Below are 19700 nucleotides of genomic sequence, written 5' to 3'. Positions count from 1 at the left end.
GTTAAAACATTTATAAACAGGTTAATTGATAAATTTATAGAGGGATATGGGTAAAATGTGGGCAAATAGGATGAGTACAGAAAGGTAACCTCAAAATGCTGGAGTAACTCAGCAGGATAGGCAGCATCTCTGGAGAAAAGGAATGGGTGACGTGTCAGGCCCATTCCTTCTCTACAGAGATGCTGCCAATCCCGCTGAGTTACTCCAGCATTTTGTGACAACCTTCGTTTTAAACCAGCATCTGCAGTTCTTTCCTACACAGTACGGATACACTGGTCGGTACGGACACGTTGGGCCAAAGGATCAGTTTCCATGTTGTATAACTATACGAGAGAACAAAAGGCTATTTAGGTTGACACTGGTACTGGGAGAATGCTGCAATCTGTTAATGAACGTATAAGTGGATTTCATTGAAAATTCTGACATGATGAAGCAGAGTGGAGTCAGGAAGGAGGTTCTGCCTGAACTAGTGTGTGTAGGATAGTATTAGTGTGCGGGGATCGCTGGTTGGCACAGACAGTGGGCCGAAGGGCCTGTTCCCATGCTATATCTCTAAACTAAACTAAACAAGGGGGCACAATCTCAGGATGTGGTGTAATATATTTAAGAATTAAATGAGGAGATACTTTTTCACTTGGAATTTTCTATTGGAGAAAGCAGCTGTACATATATGAGGAGATAAACAAATATAAAGCCACAAAAAAATATCAAAGAGTCTAAGAGAGGATCAGCCATATTGCACTGAATGGTAGAATACGCTTAAAAGGTCTAATTGGCCTTTTCCTGTTTCTATTTCCTATATTTCTATGCTTATATGGTTAAAGGCAGCACAGAAATAATAATAATAGGACTGTGCAGAGTTAACATGGAGTTATAAAAGGGAAGTAATGGCTGATAAACCTGTTGGAGATTTTTCCATTTGTAACCGGCAGAATAGACAGTCTTCTTTTGGAGCATCGTTTGAACTTTCAGAAGATATTTAATAAGTAAATGAAAGAGGTTATTAAATAAAATTAAAACATATTGGACTGGGGTTAACTTCTGGTGTAAACAGAAGCTGTTGCATACAGAAAACAGAGAGTGGGAATGAAGATTTTGTCTTTGGGTCAGGAGCTATGCATGGCAAGATGCCAAGGGGATCAATGGTGGGGACCCAGCTGTTCGTAATCTATATCAATGATCTGGATGAAAGGGCCAACTGTATTATATCCAAGTTTGTTGATGATAGAAAGCTGAGCAGCAATGTGAGTTGTGAGGAGGTTGGAGAGAGGCTTCAGGGGAATACAGGCAAGTTATGTGAATGACGAAGGATATTGCATGCTGCATATAATGCAGAAAAAACAGGAAATCATTCACATTGGCAAAAATATATATTTTAAATGGTCTTCAAATGGTGAGATTGAAAAGGTGTTGGTGTTTAGTGGGATCTGGCTTTTCTTGAGCGAGAATCACTGAAACTTAAGATGTAGGAATTTAAGAACAATAGGTTTGACTGAAATTATGCAGGTACCTGGTGTGATTGCATGAGAAACATTCTGCATTGGTCTGCTTTCCATAAGTAAGAAAGGACAAGTATGTCAAGGGGGGTGCAACCAATATTAATCCAGTTCCTGAAATGGGAATAAGTTCATAAATTCATCAGTCAGAGGAGCACAATTAAGCCATTCCATTGAGTCTACTCCACCATTCAATCATGGCTGATCTATCTTTCCCTCTCAAACCCATTCTCCTGACTTCTCCCCATAACCTTTAACACACTTACTAATCACGAACCTGTCAATCTCACTGGGTGGTGCCATCAGCGATGGCAGCATCGCCAATGGCGTCTGTCTTTTTGGCTTTTTTGCTATTTTTAGTGTTTTTAAAAATGTTTGTATTAATGTTCTCTGGTTTGTTTTATGTGGGAGGTGGGGGAGGGGGTCGGGGGAAACTTTTTTTCAATCTCTTACCTTGCCGGAGATGCAATTGCTTTCCGGATCGTATCTCCGGCCGCTCTGCGGCCTAACATCATGGAGCTGGCGGCCTTGCTTGAGACTGACTTTGAGCCCCACTGCGGGGCCGTGGACCTACCATCGGAGCCTGTGATCCCTTGCCTGGGATCGACGCTCCCACCACGGCCTGCGGATTTCAACATCGAGGAACCCGCAGTTTCAGGTAGAGACTGATGGCGGGAAGCTCCAAAGTCGCAGGAGGTTCGACTAGCGCCAACCGGGGGTCTGATCGCCCGGGGCAGGGGAGCTGTGATTCCCCCGATGCGGGAGCTTGATCGCCCCGACGCGGAGGGCCCAACCGCCAGCTATGGGAGCCAAGATCCTCCTGTCAACGGAAGGCTCGAGGCACCCGACCATGGGAGAACAAAGAAGGGAATAAGATTGAACTTTTTTTTGCCTTCCATCACAGTGAGGAATGTGGAATCGCTGTGGTGGATGTTTATGTTAAAATGTATTTTGTGTGTTTTGTTGCTTTTTATTGGTATGACTGTATGCCAAACTCAAATTCCTTGTCTGTTGCAAAACATACTTGGCTAATAAAGTGTGATTATGATGATGACTTGGCCTCCACAGCTGCTTGTGGCAATAAATTCCACAGATTCGCCACCGTCTGACTAAAGTTACGTCCTTTTATTCTGAAGCTGTGCCCTTTGGTCCTAGACTCTCCCACAACTGGAAAAATTCTCCCCACATCAACTCTATCCAAGCCTTTCACTATTCGTTAAGTTTTAATCAAGTCACCCCTCATCCTTCTAAACTCCAGTGAGTGCAGTTCCAGAGCCGTCAAATGCTCATCATGTTAACCCAATATCGAAGGATATGGGATTGGTATAGTGAAGAGACACTCGAGTCAGCCACAATCTCAATGAATAACAGAGCAAGTGTGAGGGTCTGAATGGCCATACCTGGCTCATAGGTTCAGGGCAACTTCCAATTTCCAGTGTGAAAACACACACCTCCAGATTTAGTGACGGTTTCTTCCCAGCTGTTATCAGGCAACTGAATCATCCTACCAACAACTAGAGTGCAGTCCTGAACTACTATCTACCTACTTGGAGACCCTCGGACTATCTTTGATCAGACTTTACTGGCTTTTTCCTTACACTAAACGTTATTCACGTTATTTCCTTTGTCATGTACACTGTACATCTGCACATCTGTACACTGTGGATGGCTCGATTGTAATCATGTATTATCTTTCTGCTGACTGGTTAGTACGCAACAAAAGCTTTTCACTGTATCTCGGTACACTTGACAATAAACTAAACACAAACTTTTACATCCAATTGAATAAGCAAGAAGTTCTGGGAATAGAAATATTCCCAAAGACAGGAGGCAGCACTGCTGCAAAATTGTACTTGTGTCACATTAATTGCAAGCCCAAGCCCTAAATGAAAGTGGAGAATACCACCAATTGAGCCTCGCAGACAAGACACTCATGTACACTGAATACCTACATGTAAGCGGGAAAATATAAAGGGGAAAAAACAAGAGTTGCATCAGTTATTCTTGAACATTTAAACATCTACCAAAATCTCACAACTCTGAAGCTATGGATGAGACCACTCAAAGAAACTGAGATCCTCAGTAAATTCCTCATGCCAACCTAAATAAATGGGCTGATGGAAGTAGTCTAACAATATAGAAAAACAAAATTCAACTCAGCTTATTGATGTCAATGAATCAGAAAGGCGCTTAACAAAACCATGTAATAAAAACATTCATTCTTCTCAGAAGCAAGTTTACTTCTGACACAATAGGAATCAGGAAAACATCATGCAAAATGGTGTAAAATCTGTACATCATCAACTATTATATCTATGTTCAAAGTTATAAGAAAATTTACTGGTAATAGTATAAAAGTATAATAATGAAATTAAACCAATTTGATATACTACTGTGATCTATAAAAGAGGCAGAACTACTTGGTATAACTAATTTCCATATCCTTTACACTAAGCCATTCCTGCTGAAAAATTATTGCAAATTAAACAACTGTATGTTACAGGATGCATATCTTGGTCAATTAGTCTGTATGTGTCAAAAATTCCTGTGCAATGCAAGCACTCCTTACCTGGCTCTTTATTGCTGCAACCTTAGCAAATAGTGCTTGGGACACTTTGGCCCTCTTCATTTCCTGCTGAATCTCATCGTAAATGGAAGCATTAATATTAAGTGCACAGCCTTCCAATTTACCATTCCACTCAGTTGTAATGGGCAATGTTTTGACCTAGATAAAGTTTTAATCTGAGTTAATAATGTACAATGGCAAAGAAGTTGAAATATAAAGACAGAAGGACAGATATATCCCCATGGTACTGGAATTATTTCACTGAGGTACATCACGGATAACGTTACAACTCAATATTAATTCAACTTTATTCAACCTAATAAACTTTAATTTCAGGATTCTTTCTGAATCTTTAAAAAAAATTCAGAACATCAATCGCAAACATAAAACTCCATGTGCATTGATTATGCTTTCTGGATGACACGCAAGTGAACTACTTGTGGGTTGGGCATTGAGACTGCTATTCACCCAAGACATCTCAAACATTTTTGTAGCATAAACATTGGCATCATTATTAACAAAGTCATAAAATAATACATTATATGATGGCTCTAGGACAGTGGATTTCTTCCAACGAATAATTATACGATGTTAAATAAAAATGGCTGAAAGTCTGCTCTTTATGACATTGAGTAGAGCAAGCTCATACACCAAGATAACTAATTATATGTTTTGTATTAGTTTTCTACTCCTCTTGCTCTTCTTCTCAAGATGATGAACTTCATGAGTGTATGCATTGATTTCAAATTTATTTGACTGTACATTCATGAAATCCTGACAAAGAGTATGAGTGGATCCTCATCTAATCTCCAATTGCCCAAAAGGAACTAAATTTTTGCACATTCTCATCCAAATCATTTATATAGATGACAAACCGCAATGGGCCCAGCACCAATCACTGAGGCACACCACTCGCGGCAGGGCCCCAGTCCGAAAAATAACCTTCCACCACCATCCTCTGTTTTCTACTGTGAAACCGATTCTGTATTGTTAGCCAGCGCCCTCCCTGGATTTTGACTGTTGGTGTGTCCGGATCAAGGTGTGGGTGGCTTGGTGCAATGGGTCAACAATAAATGGGCTGAGCATTTGCAAAATTTGCTTTGTGTACTCACTGAGAGCAGAGTAGGAAGCCATTTGTTTTATAGGTGTTTGGTTCAGAGGTTGAAAACTATGGGGTAAAAATCGCATTTAAAATGTTCGTAATCATATTTACTAATGATTATATTTGCACTGTTCCAAACTGTTTAGTTTGCATTGACTTAAATTATTAGTGCATTAACTGTGAACATATTTCTATTCCTAAATGATCAATTTCTAATTTTTTTCCCCCCCTAATGCAGAAATAGGAGCAAATGTGTCACCAGTCTGCCTACAAAGCAGAGATTTGTGCAGTGAGAGCATGGATCAGAGAGATCAGCACACGGAGATTAACAGATCAAGTTTGTGCATTCCTTGTTATATGGCTGTTAAAATAATCATTAAAAAATATAAAATGTTGCAAATAAGGTACTGTTCGATTCACCTCTACCTTATTGTGGGCATTGGACTTAAGCTACGAAGCTGAAGTGCTACAATGCTGCGAACTATATTCTGCACTCTATACCTTTCCCTTTTGCTCTACCTATTGCACTCAAGTTTGACTTGATTGTGTTGATGTGCAGTATTATATGATCTGTTTGGACAGCATGCAAAACAAAGCTTTTCACTGCGTCACGGTACACGTGACAATAATAAATCTAAACCTTGAATTCCATGCCTGATTTACAAATCCTTTCTCTGATTGACTAAGATTCAACCTTTGGAGCAGAGAATCAGAAAATTCCACACCACGGATAACCAAAAACAGTTACATTTATCAAGGCGTTCCTTTTAATATTTTTTAAATTGTGCAAAAATATGACATATGTGTAAATAATCTGGCTAAAAAATTATATTATTTGAAATTGGATAGTCTGAACCAAATGCCAAATCAAAAAATAAATTCACAACAACTCAAAAATAAGTTTTTTTGAAAGAAATTACATTCATTGAAATCACACAAGCAGCTTCAGAAAATACATATAATTGGGAGTTGTTATTTAGTGGTTACCTGTTGGGTACGGCTAGGAGAACTTATCAAAGGTGCAGTTCCAATCCCTGAGGCTGCATTGAGGCTTCTCTCCCTTTCATCCTGGTAAATACGGTCCCTTTCTGCTTCAGGCAGGATTAGAAAATTCTGCATTGCTCTCAAATTGACCAACAAAGACTGTGAGGCAATCTTGGGGTCCTCTTCCTTTCTGAGTATTTCAGATAGTAGACCCTGCAGAAAGGAAAAAGCAGAAACATCATTCAGATATTTTTGTGAATTGAACTTGACCAAAGACCGCTAAATATTCACTCACTGCTTTGCTGGAGTTTCAGAGTCAACCATCAATAATAGTGAGAATACATTAATGCTCAATTAGATGTTTTAGAAGAAAGACTCAATTGTAATTCTAATTTTATAACTGTCTTCTCTAGCAGTACATTCCTATTCATGACACAAACCAGAGCAAAGGAGATCACTACACAAAACTTAAACAAAGCATGCTGTGGTAAATCTACAATTGAACAATTGTGGCAAGTTAAATCTGAAGGATATTGCAGCAATAGTGCATGACTAATTTTGCAGTCAACTTGTTACCGGGAGTTTTATAAATACAAATATATTTCTTTATTCAAGCAGAACTTTTAATACATTTTTAATTAACACTGTCGTTTCCATTTTCAAACAGTAAAAATGTATTCTCCATACGTAACCTCTATCAATATAAAAATATTTGACATAAGTTAAAATAACTGTTTACCAATATTTCAGAACTATCTGTATAAGACAAAGCTTCACAGACCTGATGAGTATGGAGCACTCAGATGTAAATGTTAATGCGCATTTCATTGCCATCTGTTAACAGATGCTGTGTTAGCTGCAAGAATATCCACACACGAAGGAAGAAATAACTTCTATTGGGTTAATAGATGCAAATATTTGTATACACCAGCTTCTGATGCTGCACAACTTTGTTTTTCAGGTGGATATTATTGGCAAGAGAAAATTTTAAAAGATTTCTCATAATGGCGCTGCTTGCATTACTTATAATTCTATAAACTTATCAACTTTTCATATAACACAGGTACCACATTGCTGCAAATGTGACACCAGTTTACTGTTAAAATACACTTCAGTAATTCCTAAACAGATGCCAAATAAACCTTAGAGTACTGAATCTGCAACAAAAAAAAGATTTGTTCCCTATAGGCCTGACTGTGCATAAAATGGCTGACTACCTTTAATGTTCATTTTGGAACAGTCACCGTGCTTTCAACCACTTTATGGATGGTTGCAGCTGTATGTATAACTATTATCAGATTTACAATAACAAGAGAAGAACCGTGAAACACAGAATTTGAGTAATACGTCCAAGTTATTAAAAGTACAATTCATCCCCATTTGTTCCCTTATCAATTTCACAAAATTGAAAATAACCAGCAGTGATTTCTTTGTGTACTCAAACTGATTTACAAATCAGACTCCCAGTATAGAGACTGTTGCAATCAAATTTAAATGAAAGAAAAATTACCATGATGAAACTAACTACGCAAATTCAAACACTGGATAATAGTTTTATTCCTCTGTGGATTTATAAAACAGCTGCCCAGGCAAAGAAATCCTCACACTTCACCCATGCTTAATAATCTTTCATACAGAGTTGTGCCAATCGATTTTTTAACAAATTGTAATCAATTAATCTACTTGTCATCAAGCCAATACTTCTGAGCATGACATTAATGTGGTACTGCAAATCTCCCATTAGGTTGGTCAAACCCATTTCTACAGGTCTCTTATAATACTGTTCACACACACTCCAAATCATTCTCAAAAATGTAGTCATAAGAAACTACGAATGCTAGATTATTGAGCAACACACAAAGTACTGGAGGAACTCAGCACAAACAGATGCTGCCTGGCCCGCTGAGTTCCTCCAGCCTTTTGTGTTTTGCTCATTTGCTCAAATTATTTCATTTTTAGTTTTGAAAAAAATAATCCAAAAATGAAAAATCATTTTTGGATTATTTGTTTCAAAACTAAAAATGAAATAATTTGGCAGTCTCATGAAATCCAACACTAAATGTCAATAAATTGTTGTGCAAAATATGAATCACATATATAATTACATTTATTATTTAAATAATCTGCTACTGGACCTAATTAGCAAAATTATCCATTTGAATACCCTTCATTTTCATATAGGCCAACCATATCCTTTAAATCCTGACCTATAATATTTTGATGTATAAATTGAGAAAGCTCTTTATATTAACAGTGAATATTTGTAAAATACCTAATTGAAACATTTTGTACTGATTTTCTGCCATTTTGCTTTTGAGTTACCAGAATGCTTTTGATTTATTATATAGATGTAATGCTGAAGAGTATACATTTAGGGGAATTGTTGTACTGTCCTGTAAAAAAAGGTTTGAAAATGTACTGCAACACTAAAATCAGCACGCCGGCTTCGGGAATGACAGTAGAATGGTAGAAGACCAGTTTATTCAGATCGCACTGTGATACGGGTGTCAAGAGTGATGGGGAAAAGGCAGGAGAATGGGGTTAGGAGAGATAGATCAGCCATGATTGAATGGCGGAGTAGACATGATAGGCCGAATAGCCTAATTCTGCTCCTATCACTTACCCTATGACCTTATATGCTTTATAAAAAGTTCTTCCTCCCAAATTCACTAATAAAATCGCAGTGGTCATGTTGTAAATACCAATTTTCACAAGTTTAAGTACATTGCTTGATTTGTACATATTTCATTAAGAATGCAGTTCATAATGCCAATGTATTTATATTCAGCGATTTTCCACATTGATTTTATTATATAAGTTATTGATAAATGAAAATCTAAAAACTGCATATGCTGGAAATCTTAAATTAAAACAGTGTCTATCTTTAAATGATTAATATCTTCCTAGTTAACTACTAGCAATATGATATTACATTGTTATAATGGTATGTAGTAAGGTAGGTTACGTGAACATACCAATACTAGCAAAAAAAATAACTGCTGGAGGAACTCAGTTGGGAAGGCATCATCCTTGGTGGGAAATGAACAGATGGTGTATTGGTGCACCTGTGACCCACCTGGACTTGAACCTATTTCACCCCTCCCCCTCTCCTTTCACCACCATTCATTTATTCCTCCAGCTTCACAATTCGCAACACTTCAATCTTTATCTCAACACCTTTTGCCTTTTCATCTCTGGCCTTTGTCCAAACATCTGCCTATCAAAACCCCACCTCACCTGTATATACCTATCACTTTCAGGGCTTTCCTCTATTTCAGCTTCCCCCTCCCCCCCCCCCCCCCCCCCCACCCCCCACCAACCACTACGATCAATCTAAAGAAGGGTCCTGACCCAAAATGGCACCTTTGTGTCTTACAATGAAAAGGGATATTAATAGTCTTGCACACCGACAACCTCTAGATGAAGTAGAGCAAAGAGGAAATGGGATCTAGTTGTCTACACATCCAAGCTATAGCACACATTTGGAAGAAGGTTTATGTTTGTTTTCCAACCATTAAACATAGGGTTATTTATTTGTGATTAGATTATACATGCCAATTATGGGAAACACACAGATGCCCCAAATGCCAAATTTATACATGGACTAATCAATTGAGAAATGTTCATGTGTTGAAGGATAAACACAATGAGCGAGACATTCTCTGAGCTTTTAGTATTTTGTGGAAATTCAAGAAATACTAAAAGTTATGTGCATTGCACCCAAGGGAGAAATGGGTCCATGCCTTCTCAATCAGCTCTGCTTGCCTGAGCTTTGGACTCAATCTAAATACCTTTTTGCTTCATACCAACTCTGACACATACGCAAGCCATGATAAACCAATCTCTGAATGCATTCAAGAGAGAGCTGGATAGAGCTCTTAAGGATAGCGGAGTCAGGGGGTATGGGGAGAAGGCAGGAACGGGGTACTGATTGAATGGCGGTGCTGGCTCGAAGGGCCGAATGGCCTCCTCCTGCACCTATTGTCTATTGTCTATTGTATTCAATTTTATTTTCGATTCTGAAGTACATAAAAATGAATTAAAATAAGACTTTTATTAATAAAATATCAACTTATGTTAAGATCTGTGCCATGGGAAGTTAAATAATTTAATGAATCAAACAACCAGTAGAGGTACTTTCACCAGGTGTCATATGACTGGCAGTAGGTTTATATTGACTAACTTTTGATGCTTGATGAACAGACTTACTTTAAAATATGTAAAAATCAATAGCATGAAAAATGTTAATTGTTTGAAGCCTAAATTTACAAGGCATGTACAGGGTGCCCTTTCTAAAATACACATCCTGGAAGTGATCCAAACGGTGTGTCATGGTAAGGTGCTTGTTCTAACAAGAAGCAGTAGAGCACAATTGGACAGGGATGTCTTTTATCATTGGTCTTTAAAAAAAAATTAAATGCTTTTCTGTTCAAGCTTCGTATCAATTGCCCAGCAGCATTTGTTACTTGTATTAGGTGTTTTTGGAAGACTTTTGGTCTTGATAAATCAACGCTATAAATAGTAGCTGTAATGCACTATTTTTGCAAAATGCTTCTCGAAAAGTTACAGCTATCCTCTTAAAAACTGCGAAAACAGAAAACTTCTCTTTTTGTTACTGCAAAGTAAACAACATAATACAAAAACAAAAGGAACTGGAAACACCCAGCAAATCAGGCAGCCTCTCTGAAAAAAGGGAGTGTTAATGTTTCTGTTCGAAGGTCCTTTGTTAGAATTGGAAAATTGAGAAAACTATTTTTACCTTGCAGAATGGATGGTTGAGGAATGAACTGGGCAAAGAGAATAATAAGGTGGCGCAGGGTTGGTATGTTATACGTTGTTTAAGGGGATGTCTCGTTGATAGATTCATGTGGTGGTTGAAGAGAAAGAAAGTCATGGGGTATTTAAACGATGTGAAATGCAGGTCAGAGCTTTTGCTAACTCAGAGTTATCAAGAGTCATAGAGTGATACAGTGCGGAAACAGGCCCTTCGGCCCAACTCGCCCACACCGGCCAACAATGTCCCAGCTACACTCGTCCCACTTGCCTGCGCTTGGTCCATATCCCTCCAAACCTGTCCTATCCATGTACCTGTTTAACTGTTTCTTAAATGATGGGTTGGTCCCAGCCTCAACTACCTCCTCTGGCAGCTTGTTCCATACACCCGCCACCCTTTGTGTGAAAAAGTTACCTCTCGGATTCCTATTAAAACTTTTCCCCTTCACCTTCAACCTATGTCCTCTGGTCCTCGATTCCCATACTCTGTACATCTACCCGATCTATTCCTCTCATGATTTTGTATACCTCTATAAAACCTCCCCTCATCCTCCTGCGCTCCATGGAATAGAGATCCAGCCTACTCAACCTCTCCCTATAGCTCACACCCTCTAGTCCTGGCAACATCCTCATAAACCTTTTCTGAACCCTTTCAAGATTGACAATATCTTTCCTATAACATGGTGCCCAGAACTGAATACAATATCCTAAATGCGGTCTCACCAGCGTCTTATCCCAACTTCTATACTCAATACTCTGACTGATGAAGGCCAAAATGTCAAATGCCTTTTTGACCACCTTATCTACCTACGATTCGACCTTCATGGAACCATGCACCTGTACTCCAGGATCCCTCTGCTCTACAACACTACCCAGAGGCCTACCATTTACTGTGTAGGTCCTGCCCTTGTTCGACATTCCAAAATGCAACACCTCACACTTCTCTGTATTAAATTCCATCAACCATTCGTCCGCCCATCTGGCCAATCGATCCAGATCCTGCTGCAATCGTTCACAACCATCTTTACTATCTGCAAAACCACTAACTTTTGTATCATCAGCAAACTTGCTAATCTTGCCCTGTGAGTTCTCATCCAAATCATTGATGTTGATGACAAACAATAATGGGCCCAGCACCGAACCCTGACGCACACCACGAGTCACAGGCATCCAGTCTGAGAAGCAACCTTCCACCATCACCCTTCCTTCCATGGAGCCAATTTGCTATCCATTCAGCTATTTCTCCTTGGATCTCATGCGATCTAACATTCCAGAGCAGCCTAACATGTGGAACCTTGTCGAACGCCTTACACAACATCTACAGCTCTGCCCTCATCAACCTTTTTGGTCACGTCTTCAAAATAATCAATCAGATTTGTGAGACACGACCTCCCACGTACAAAACCATGCTGACTATCCCAAATCAGCCCTCCCCCATCCAAATCCCTGTATATCCTTTCCCTCAGAATACTCTCCAGTAACTTACCAACTACAGATGTTAAGCTCACCGGCCTATAGTTTCCAGCATTTTCCCTGCAGCCCGTTTTTGAAAAGAGGTACAACATTTGCCACCCTCCAGTCTTCCGGCACCACTCCTGCATTTACGGATGACTCGTAAATTTTAACCAGGGATCCCACAATTTCCTCTCTAGTTTCCCACAGTGTCCTCGGATAATTGAGAATGCTGGAAATGCTCAGCAGGCCAGATAGAGTATGCAGAGAGAGAGCAGAGCTAAGAGTTAATATTGCAGATGAATAACTGCAGCAGAATGAGTCAGTTCCCTGTCAGTTTAATTCTCCACAACACACTCATTATGACCCCCCCCCCCCTGTCCATTGTCTCTCACACTATTCCAATAAAGTCCTACATAATCTTGAGGAACATATTCCATCTTCCAAACAGGCACTTTAGATAACTAAAAAAGCAATACGGGGAGAAAAGATGAGGTACGAAGGTAAGCTAGCCAAGAATATAAAGGAGGATAGTAAAAGCTTCTTTAGGTATTCAGAGAGTCATGTTCACAAGTCATAGGAGCAGAAGTAGGCCATTCGGCCTATCGAGTTTACTCCGCCATTCAATCATGGCTGATCTATATTTCCCTCAACCCCATTCTCTTGCCTTCTCCCCATAACCCATGACACCCTTACTAATCAAATGGCATATTGCATGGAAACACACCCTAAGGCCAACCCGTCCCACCTAAACTAGTCCCATTTGCTTTTGTTTAGCCAACGTCCCTTTAAATCTCCCCTAACCCATGTGGCTATCTAAATGTTTATTAAATATTGTTATTGTACCTGCCTCAATTACTTCCCTTTTCAAAACTATCTTAAAACTTATGGAATTGTGATTACAATCCTCAAAATACTCTTCCACTTGAACACCGGCCACCTGGCCAGGCCCATTTCACAACACATGGCCCAGTATGTTCCCTTCTCGGGTTGGACTATCTATATACTATTTCAAGAAACCCTCTGGATACACTTCATAAATTCTGTCCCGAATAAGCCTTTAACACTGGCCATGTCCCAGTCAATATCGGGAAAGTTAAAATCACCCCCTAAGACAACCCTGTTGCATTGGCAGCTATTGGTAATCTGTCTACTTCTCTGTTCCTCCATACTTCTTGCTATTACGGGATCTGTCGTACAATCCCATTAGAGTTTTTTTATTTCTAAGATCCACCCTTACCACCTCAACAAAGGAACCATCCAGTATGTTCTCTCTAAGCACCACCGTGACAGTCTCCCTGATTATTAGCGCAACTCCTCCATCTCTTTTTCCTCCCCCTCGATCACGTCTGAAACATCAAAACGCTGGGACATTGAGCTGACAATCGTGTCCCCCCCCCCCCCACATTTACAGAATGGCCACAACATCATAGTCCAAAGCATCAATCTATGTTCTATGCTCTATGTTCATCTAATTTCTCCACAATACTCCTTGCATTGAAATAAAAATGTACAGCCCATCAACGTCACCATATCCCTTCATCTCCCTTGCCTGTCCTTCCTTTGAGACTTACTGTTTTGAATTTCTACCTTCCCATCACTCCTTCTAATTTCTGACCTATTACTCTGGTTCCTACCCCCCTGCCTCTCTGGTTTAAACCCTCCTGAGTAGCACAAGCAAACTATCCTGCAAGGATACTAGTCCCCTTCCAGTGCAGATGCAACCCGTCCCTCTTGTACAGGTCACCTGTCCCAGGAGAGAAATTATTGATCTAAAAATCTGAAACCCTGCCCCCTGCCTCAACTCCTGAGCCACACATTCATCCGTCCGTTCTTTCTATTTCTACCCTCACTAGCACCTGGAGCCGGAAGCGATCCAGAAATTAGTACCCTTGGGGTCCTGCTTTTTAATCTTCTGTCTAACTCCATATATTCACTTCACAGGACCTCATCCTTTTTCCTACCTATATCATCAGTGCCAATGTGCACAATGTGATCGGCTGCTCGCCCTCCCCACGAGAATGTTCTGCAACTGTTCTGAGACATGCTGGACCTGGCGCAATGGAGACAACACACCATCTTGGAGTCTCGGTCGATGCCACAAAATCTCCTGTCTGTGCCTCTAACTAATGAGTCTCCTATCACTGTGGCCCTGTCTGACTTTTCCCTTCTCCGCTGTGCCTCAGAGCCAGGGCCGACACCGCAGGTCAAACTACCGCGGCTGCTCTCCCTGAACGGTCCTTCACCACAACAGTATCCAAAAGGAGCATAATTGTTGACCCCTGGGGATTCCTGCACTTTCTGCCTACATCGTTTCTGAGCGGTCACCTATTTACTTCCAGCCTGTACCTTAGGCACGACCACCTCATTGTAACTTTAATCAATGATAAGAGTTATCTTATCTACAATATAGATTTCAGCTCTGACCTGCATTTTACAAGTTTAATATGTTCTTTTGTTTTCTCTCTAACTCTCCTTGTTAACCTATCATCCAGGCAGCTCGATAAAGCATCTCGCCAACCATGGTCTCGCACTGTCAGAAATATTTTCTCAATGCTATCCATCCAATTTCCCATCTTCTGTACAGCTCAAAACAACTTGCTTTCTCAACTCCATAGTTCTGATGAGGGGCTTCAAACTGAAGAATTAGCCGTGTTCCTCCTTTCACAAATGCTGTATGTTTCTAGCACTTCCTGCCTTTCAGATATTTGCAATATTTTTAAAAATGTAAGCAATAAAGTAATCTGCCATTGTGTCTATGTGGGTGAGAGAAATATCAATCACTTACACTGAAACAACCTATTCTGAAAAAAAGCCAATGGAACATGCTGAATCCAGTAAGAAGTCACACCACTTGAAACTTGATTAGGAGAAATTGAAACGAGCGCTTCAACCTTGCTAGCAGAAGGCAGCATGGCAATTAGATCAATCACTCAAAAGCCTGAAAATACTGATGTATGTTTACACAAATTCAGCACTTTATCTGGACATCCCAAACAAGTATACTTGACAAATTGTAACTGCACCAGTTTGTAGTCCACTCAGACCTTCGATGGCAAAGTACTGTCTTAGCCGGGTAAAAGACTCAATCTTTTACCCAGTGGAAAGAGATTCTGGTGAACATATCCATGTTTTACACTAAAGGTATATTTTCTTTCGGAACTCATTGAGGGTTCATTGCAGATCAAGGTGGATGGACTTAGGTAACCACATACACTGATATGAACACCACAAAGTTTTACTTCAAATTTTGGACTAGATTCAATTTACAATGTTCCTTGCCACTGGGCAAAGTTTTCAAATTGTCTGAAGTGACTCCTTACAGATCAACAGTGATTATATGTCAAAGATTTGAACTGTTTGTGACAGTAATTTAATGATATCCTGAGGTATGAAAGGCACTATATAATACAACTTTCAAAATCTGAGCGTGCTGACTAGTTCACATGTTTTATCACATGGTTTTCTACATTTATTTTCTGTGACCTTGGTTGCATTCCAAAATCTGTGAAGTTCTTTAAATGTTTGTCACTAGGCAATTAACTTGCACAACGTAAAATAATTGTGTGGACCGCCACAACTTACAAAATTTGGATTTGACAAATAGAAAATAGTCTGAATAATTGTTTAACTCAGCACCCTGTGATTACTTGTAAGATGTTGACAAAATATAAATGTAATACCTGCCTTCATGTCCTGTAAAAGCCGTAATTTAAAAATAAATCCACCTCTGTATCACGGGGCTGAATTAAGCATACACGTTGAAACAAAAATTACGAGCTGAATGTTAATTTGCATTGTGCTGGGAGCTGGGGGACGGGGCAGGTGTAAGGGGTGGGGCACAAAACACTGTGTTTTCAAAAATGTTTTCCAGAGTTGCTTTGACCCAGCCTTAATATTAGCATATTATTTCAGGGCTCCCGACCAAATCAGGCCAAATGAATATGATGGCAACACACAGAATCTGATTTTATCTCTACTATTCTATAGCACATTGCAGACTTGACATCTGATACGTGTCTGGGGTGGGAAATACAGCATTAACTACTCCAAAAAATAGTTACAGATATGCAATGGGCGCCCCAAAATTCAACAATCCTTTATTGGATGCCATGATAGGGATGGAAAAGACTATCTTCTGCTACTCTGAGGAAGAATCCGATCCGTGGCAACGAGAAAATACGGCTGGAGGCTGATACACAACAAGCAAGAATGTGGTCACGGTTCAGGATTCAGTACTGCAAGTAGATCAATGAGCACGTCAAACTGAAAAAAGTGAGCACAGTAACACACTCTGTAACTTCCTTATATAGTCCCTCAATCTGCTCTCTTATGTTTTCTGGGAACATTGTTGCAACCATTATTATTGTAAATCTCTCCCCCCCATCCAGTATTCAGTCTCATCTATATACAATATCATGCCCTGCTCTCACGGTTCCCTGTTCATCTGATGAACGCATCACATTAGTTCAATGCATTGGCCTCTTCTCTCTCTCTCCTTGAAGGGAAGAATACAAACCACCAGAAGCAGTTTGTGCCATGTAACCATAAGAAGATTTTTTCCTTGACTCTTGGATTCATTAATATAGCACTTGAGATTAATTACTCTGATGCCTTACAAATGTAATTAGCTATGTTTTAAATGCCTATCCCTTTACATAGAGCACCCATCCCATAAATCTGTTTACACACTTGGAGATCAGGGCAGTTGACCAACACTGGAGAAAAGGCATTTTAACATCTGCTCCAACTCTACGCTGTTCTGGTTGAAAAACATTCCTTATGATTCTGGAGTGCCTTCAATGCCATAAATGATTCCAAACACTGGAAGAATGTCAAGGAGGGACATATATTCGTAAGCAGAGACACATATGGAGCAGAATTAGGCCATTCGGCCCATCACATGTACTCCGCTATTCAATCATGGCTGATCTATCTCTCCCTCTTAACCCCATTCTCCTGTCTTCTCCCCATAAGCTCATCATGACTTCCCTCATCCCATGGAAAGCTGATATAATAGCACACCTTGTCAACAAGGTTGCCAGCTTTATCCATCTGCAGATGATTAATCATCCTTCATAAATCTCCAATAATGCTCAGGAAGGATCTCAGATAAAAAGAAACCCAAGGGTAGTGGGTGCTTTGATGGGCTATAGTGATGTATGTCTATTAGATCCAGCAGAGAACTAATCTTATGCCAGGATGCTACATGTATCTCCAATCACCTGATATATGCTCCACTCATGACAAATAAACTTTTCTGTTGTCAGGGTGCCGTGTGTGCTGGAAATGGCTTACTTTACATTTAGTTTTTTGAGATACAGAATGGAAACACGCCCTTCGGGGAACACTAAGCACTATCCTAAACGCTAGAGCCAATTTACATTTTTTTTACTGAAGCCAATTAATCTACAAACCTGTACATCTTTGGAGTGGGGGAGGAAACCGGAGCAACGAGGAGAAACCCATGTGACCATGGGGAGAAAGTACAATCTCTGCAGAGACAGCACCAGCAGACAGGATTGAACCAGGGTCACTGGCACTGTAAGGCAACACATGAGCATTGTTAAGATCCTACTTCCTATATACATTGCTCTGAATAAGTGGGAATGATATTGAATGTACTAACCTGCCTTTCCTATGCAGATTTCCCATGTGGAAACTGATCTGGATGTGTACCTCGGTACACGTGACAATAAACTAAACTAAACTGAACTGAACTGGATGAATTTTCACTTTTGGTGGATTTAACGTCAACCCTCTCTAATCCACTTATTTAAGTGAATTAAAGTTTCCCTTCTATCTTTGTCATTGCCAAATTTGTCAGAATGCTGTTAACAATTTGAAGATATACACTGCTATTTTTCAAATACTCAACAGATCCACTAACTCATTAACAGGATATTTTTGCCTTTGTTGACTACATCACCAGCCATTCAACAAAAAACAATGCAAAAACCCTTTCCCACAAACAATACAGCAAGTATCATTTAAAACAACGGATACATGAAAATCATTTTAAAGAAAATCAAGTCATTAACACAGATGACTGATACAAACCAGTTTTGCGGAAATGGCCAATATTATAACTTTGTCATTAACATCGATGAGATTATTTTCTAACAACTACATCCAAATATTCAGTATATACATAATTTTAAATGCAGATAAATGTGGATATCCATGATCACTTTTAGAAACGCAACAATAATCAACCAAAACAATACAACATTCTTCATCCATATAGTTTACATACAGGTCAGGCAGCAACTCGGGAGAGAAGGAATGGGTGATGTTTCGGGTCGAGACCCTTCTTCAGAAGGTCTGAAGAAGGGACTCGACCCGAAACGTCACCCTTTCCTTCCCTCCCGAGATGCTGCCTGACCTGCTGAGTTACTCCAGCATTTTGTGAATAAATCGATTTGTACCAGCATCCGCAGTTATTTTCTTATATTAGTTTACATACAGAACTGCCTAGCTAGTGTAAAATATTTGGAAAGTACTTTTGAAAGTGACAGATCTATACTGTCCTTTCAATATATAACAAGGGACACATTTACTGTCTAAAGTCACTTCAAATTGATACAGCTTCAGTGAATTTAGTGCATTTAGCAAATATTTTGAACCATGGCTTCTCAGCATAATTATGACATGATGGTTAGAATTTAGCCTTCTATTTACTGCGTCATTGAGACTTTTGGAATGAATGGGAGGATACACATTTATTAAGTGGCAGGTAGGTTAATGTAGGTTAAAGCATCAGGTTGCCTATTGACTCCAAATTGTGCGGAATAGCTCAGGACAGTTGGAACCAAATTCTGTTTGATAAAAGTGATTATTCTTTGATTTGCACTCCTTGTGGGGTATAAAGGGTATAAAGGGTATAAAGCATCTTAGAAACCAGTAGTGGAATCTAACAAATCTGACAAATCTAATCTAACAATTAACGGGACAGAAAGCTCACGAAGCGATAGGAGAGAATGGCCAAGTGTAATAGGAATCGAAGTGGAAGCTGAGATGAGCAAAGGATTCAAAGTAATATATATGAATGCACGAAGTATAAAAAGTAAAGTGGTGAGCTTGAGGCTCAGTTAGAGATTGGTAGGTACGACATTGTGGGGATTACAGAGACGTGGCTGCAGAAGGATCAGGACTTGGAACTGAATATTCAGGGTTATACGTCCTATAGAAAGGACAGGCAGGTGGGCAGAGGAGGTGGGGTAGTTCTGTTGGTGAGGGATGAAATTCAGTCCCTTGCGAGGGGTGACATTGGGACTGTCGATGTAGAGTCACTGTGAATAGAGTTGAAGAATTGTAAAGGTAAGGA

The 19700-nt window shown here is 39.7% G+C and overlaps 1 protein-coding gene across 7 annotated transcripts in view; it reads right to left on the bottom strand.

Moving 5' to 3' along the window:
• LOC144603987 (DNA-binding protein SATB1-like) overlaps positions 1–19700 on the bottom strand; it is a 145406-nt gene that overhangs the window by 79389 nt on the left and 46317 nt on the right. For all 7 annotated transcript variants that reach the window (XM_078417975.1, XM_078417956.1, XM_078417947.1 and 4 more), the window contains 2 exons: positions 6152–6361; positions 4066–4221 (listed from right to left, as the gene is read on the bottom strand). In XM_078417975.1, coding sequence (XP_078274101.1) covers positions 4066–4221; positions 6152–6361 — 366 coding nt within the window. The remainder of the gene's footprint in view (positions 1–4065; positions 4222–6151; positions 6362–19700) is intronic.

Source organism: Rhinoraja longicauda, chromosome 2, assembly GCF_053455715.1.
Source record: "Rhinoraja longicauda isolate Sanriku21f chromosome 2, sRhiLon1.1, whole genome shotgun sequence".
Classification (NCBI taxonomy): Eukaryota; Metazoa; Chordata; class Chondrichthyes; order Rajiformes; family Arhynchobatidae; genus Rhinoraja; species Rhinoraja longicauda.
Note: the sequence above shows the minus strand (reverse complement) of the source record. Positions and strands in the feature narration are given on the sequence as shown.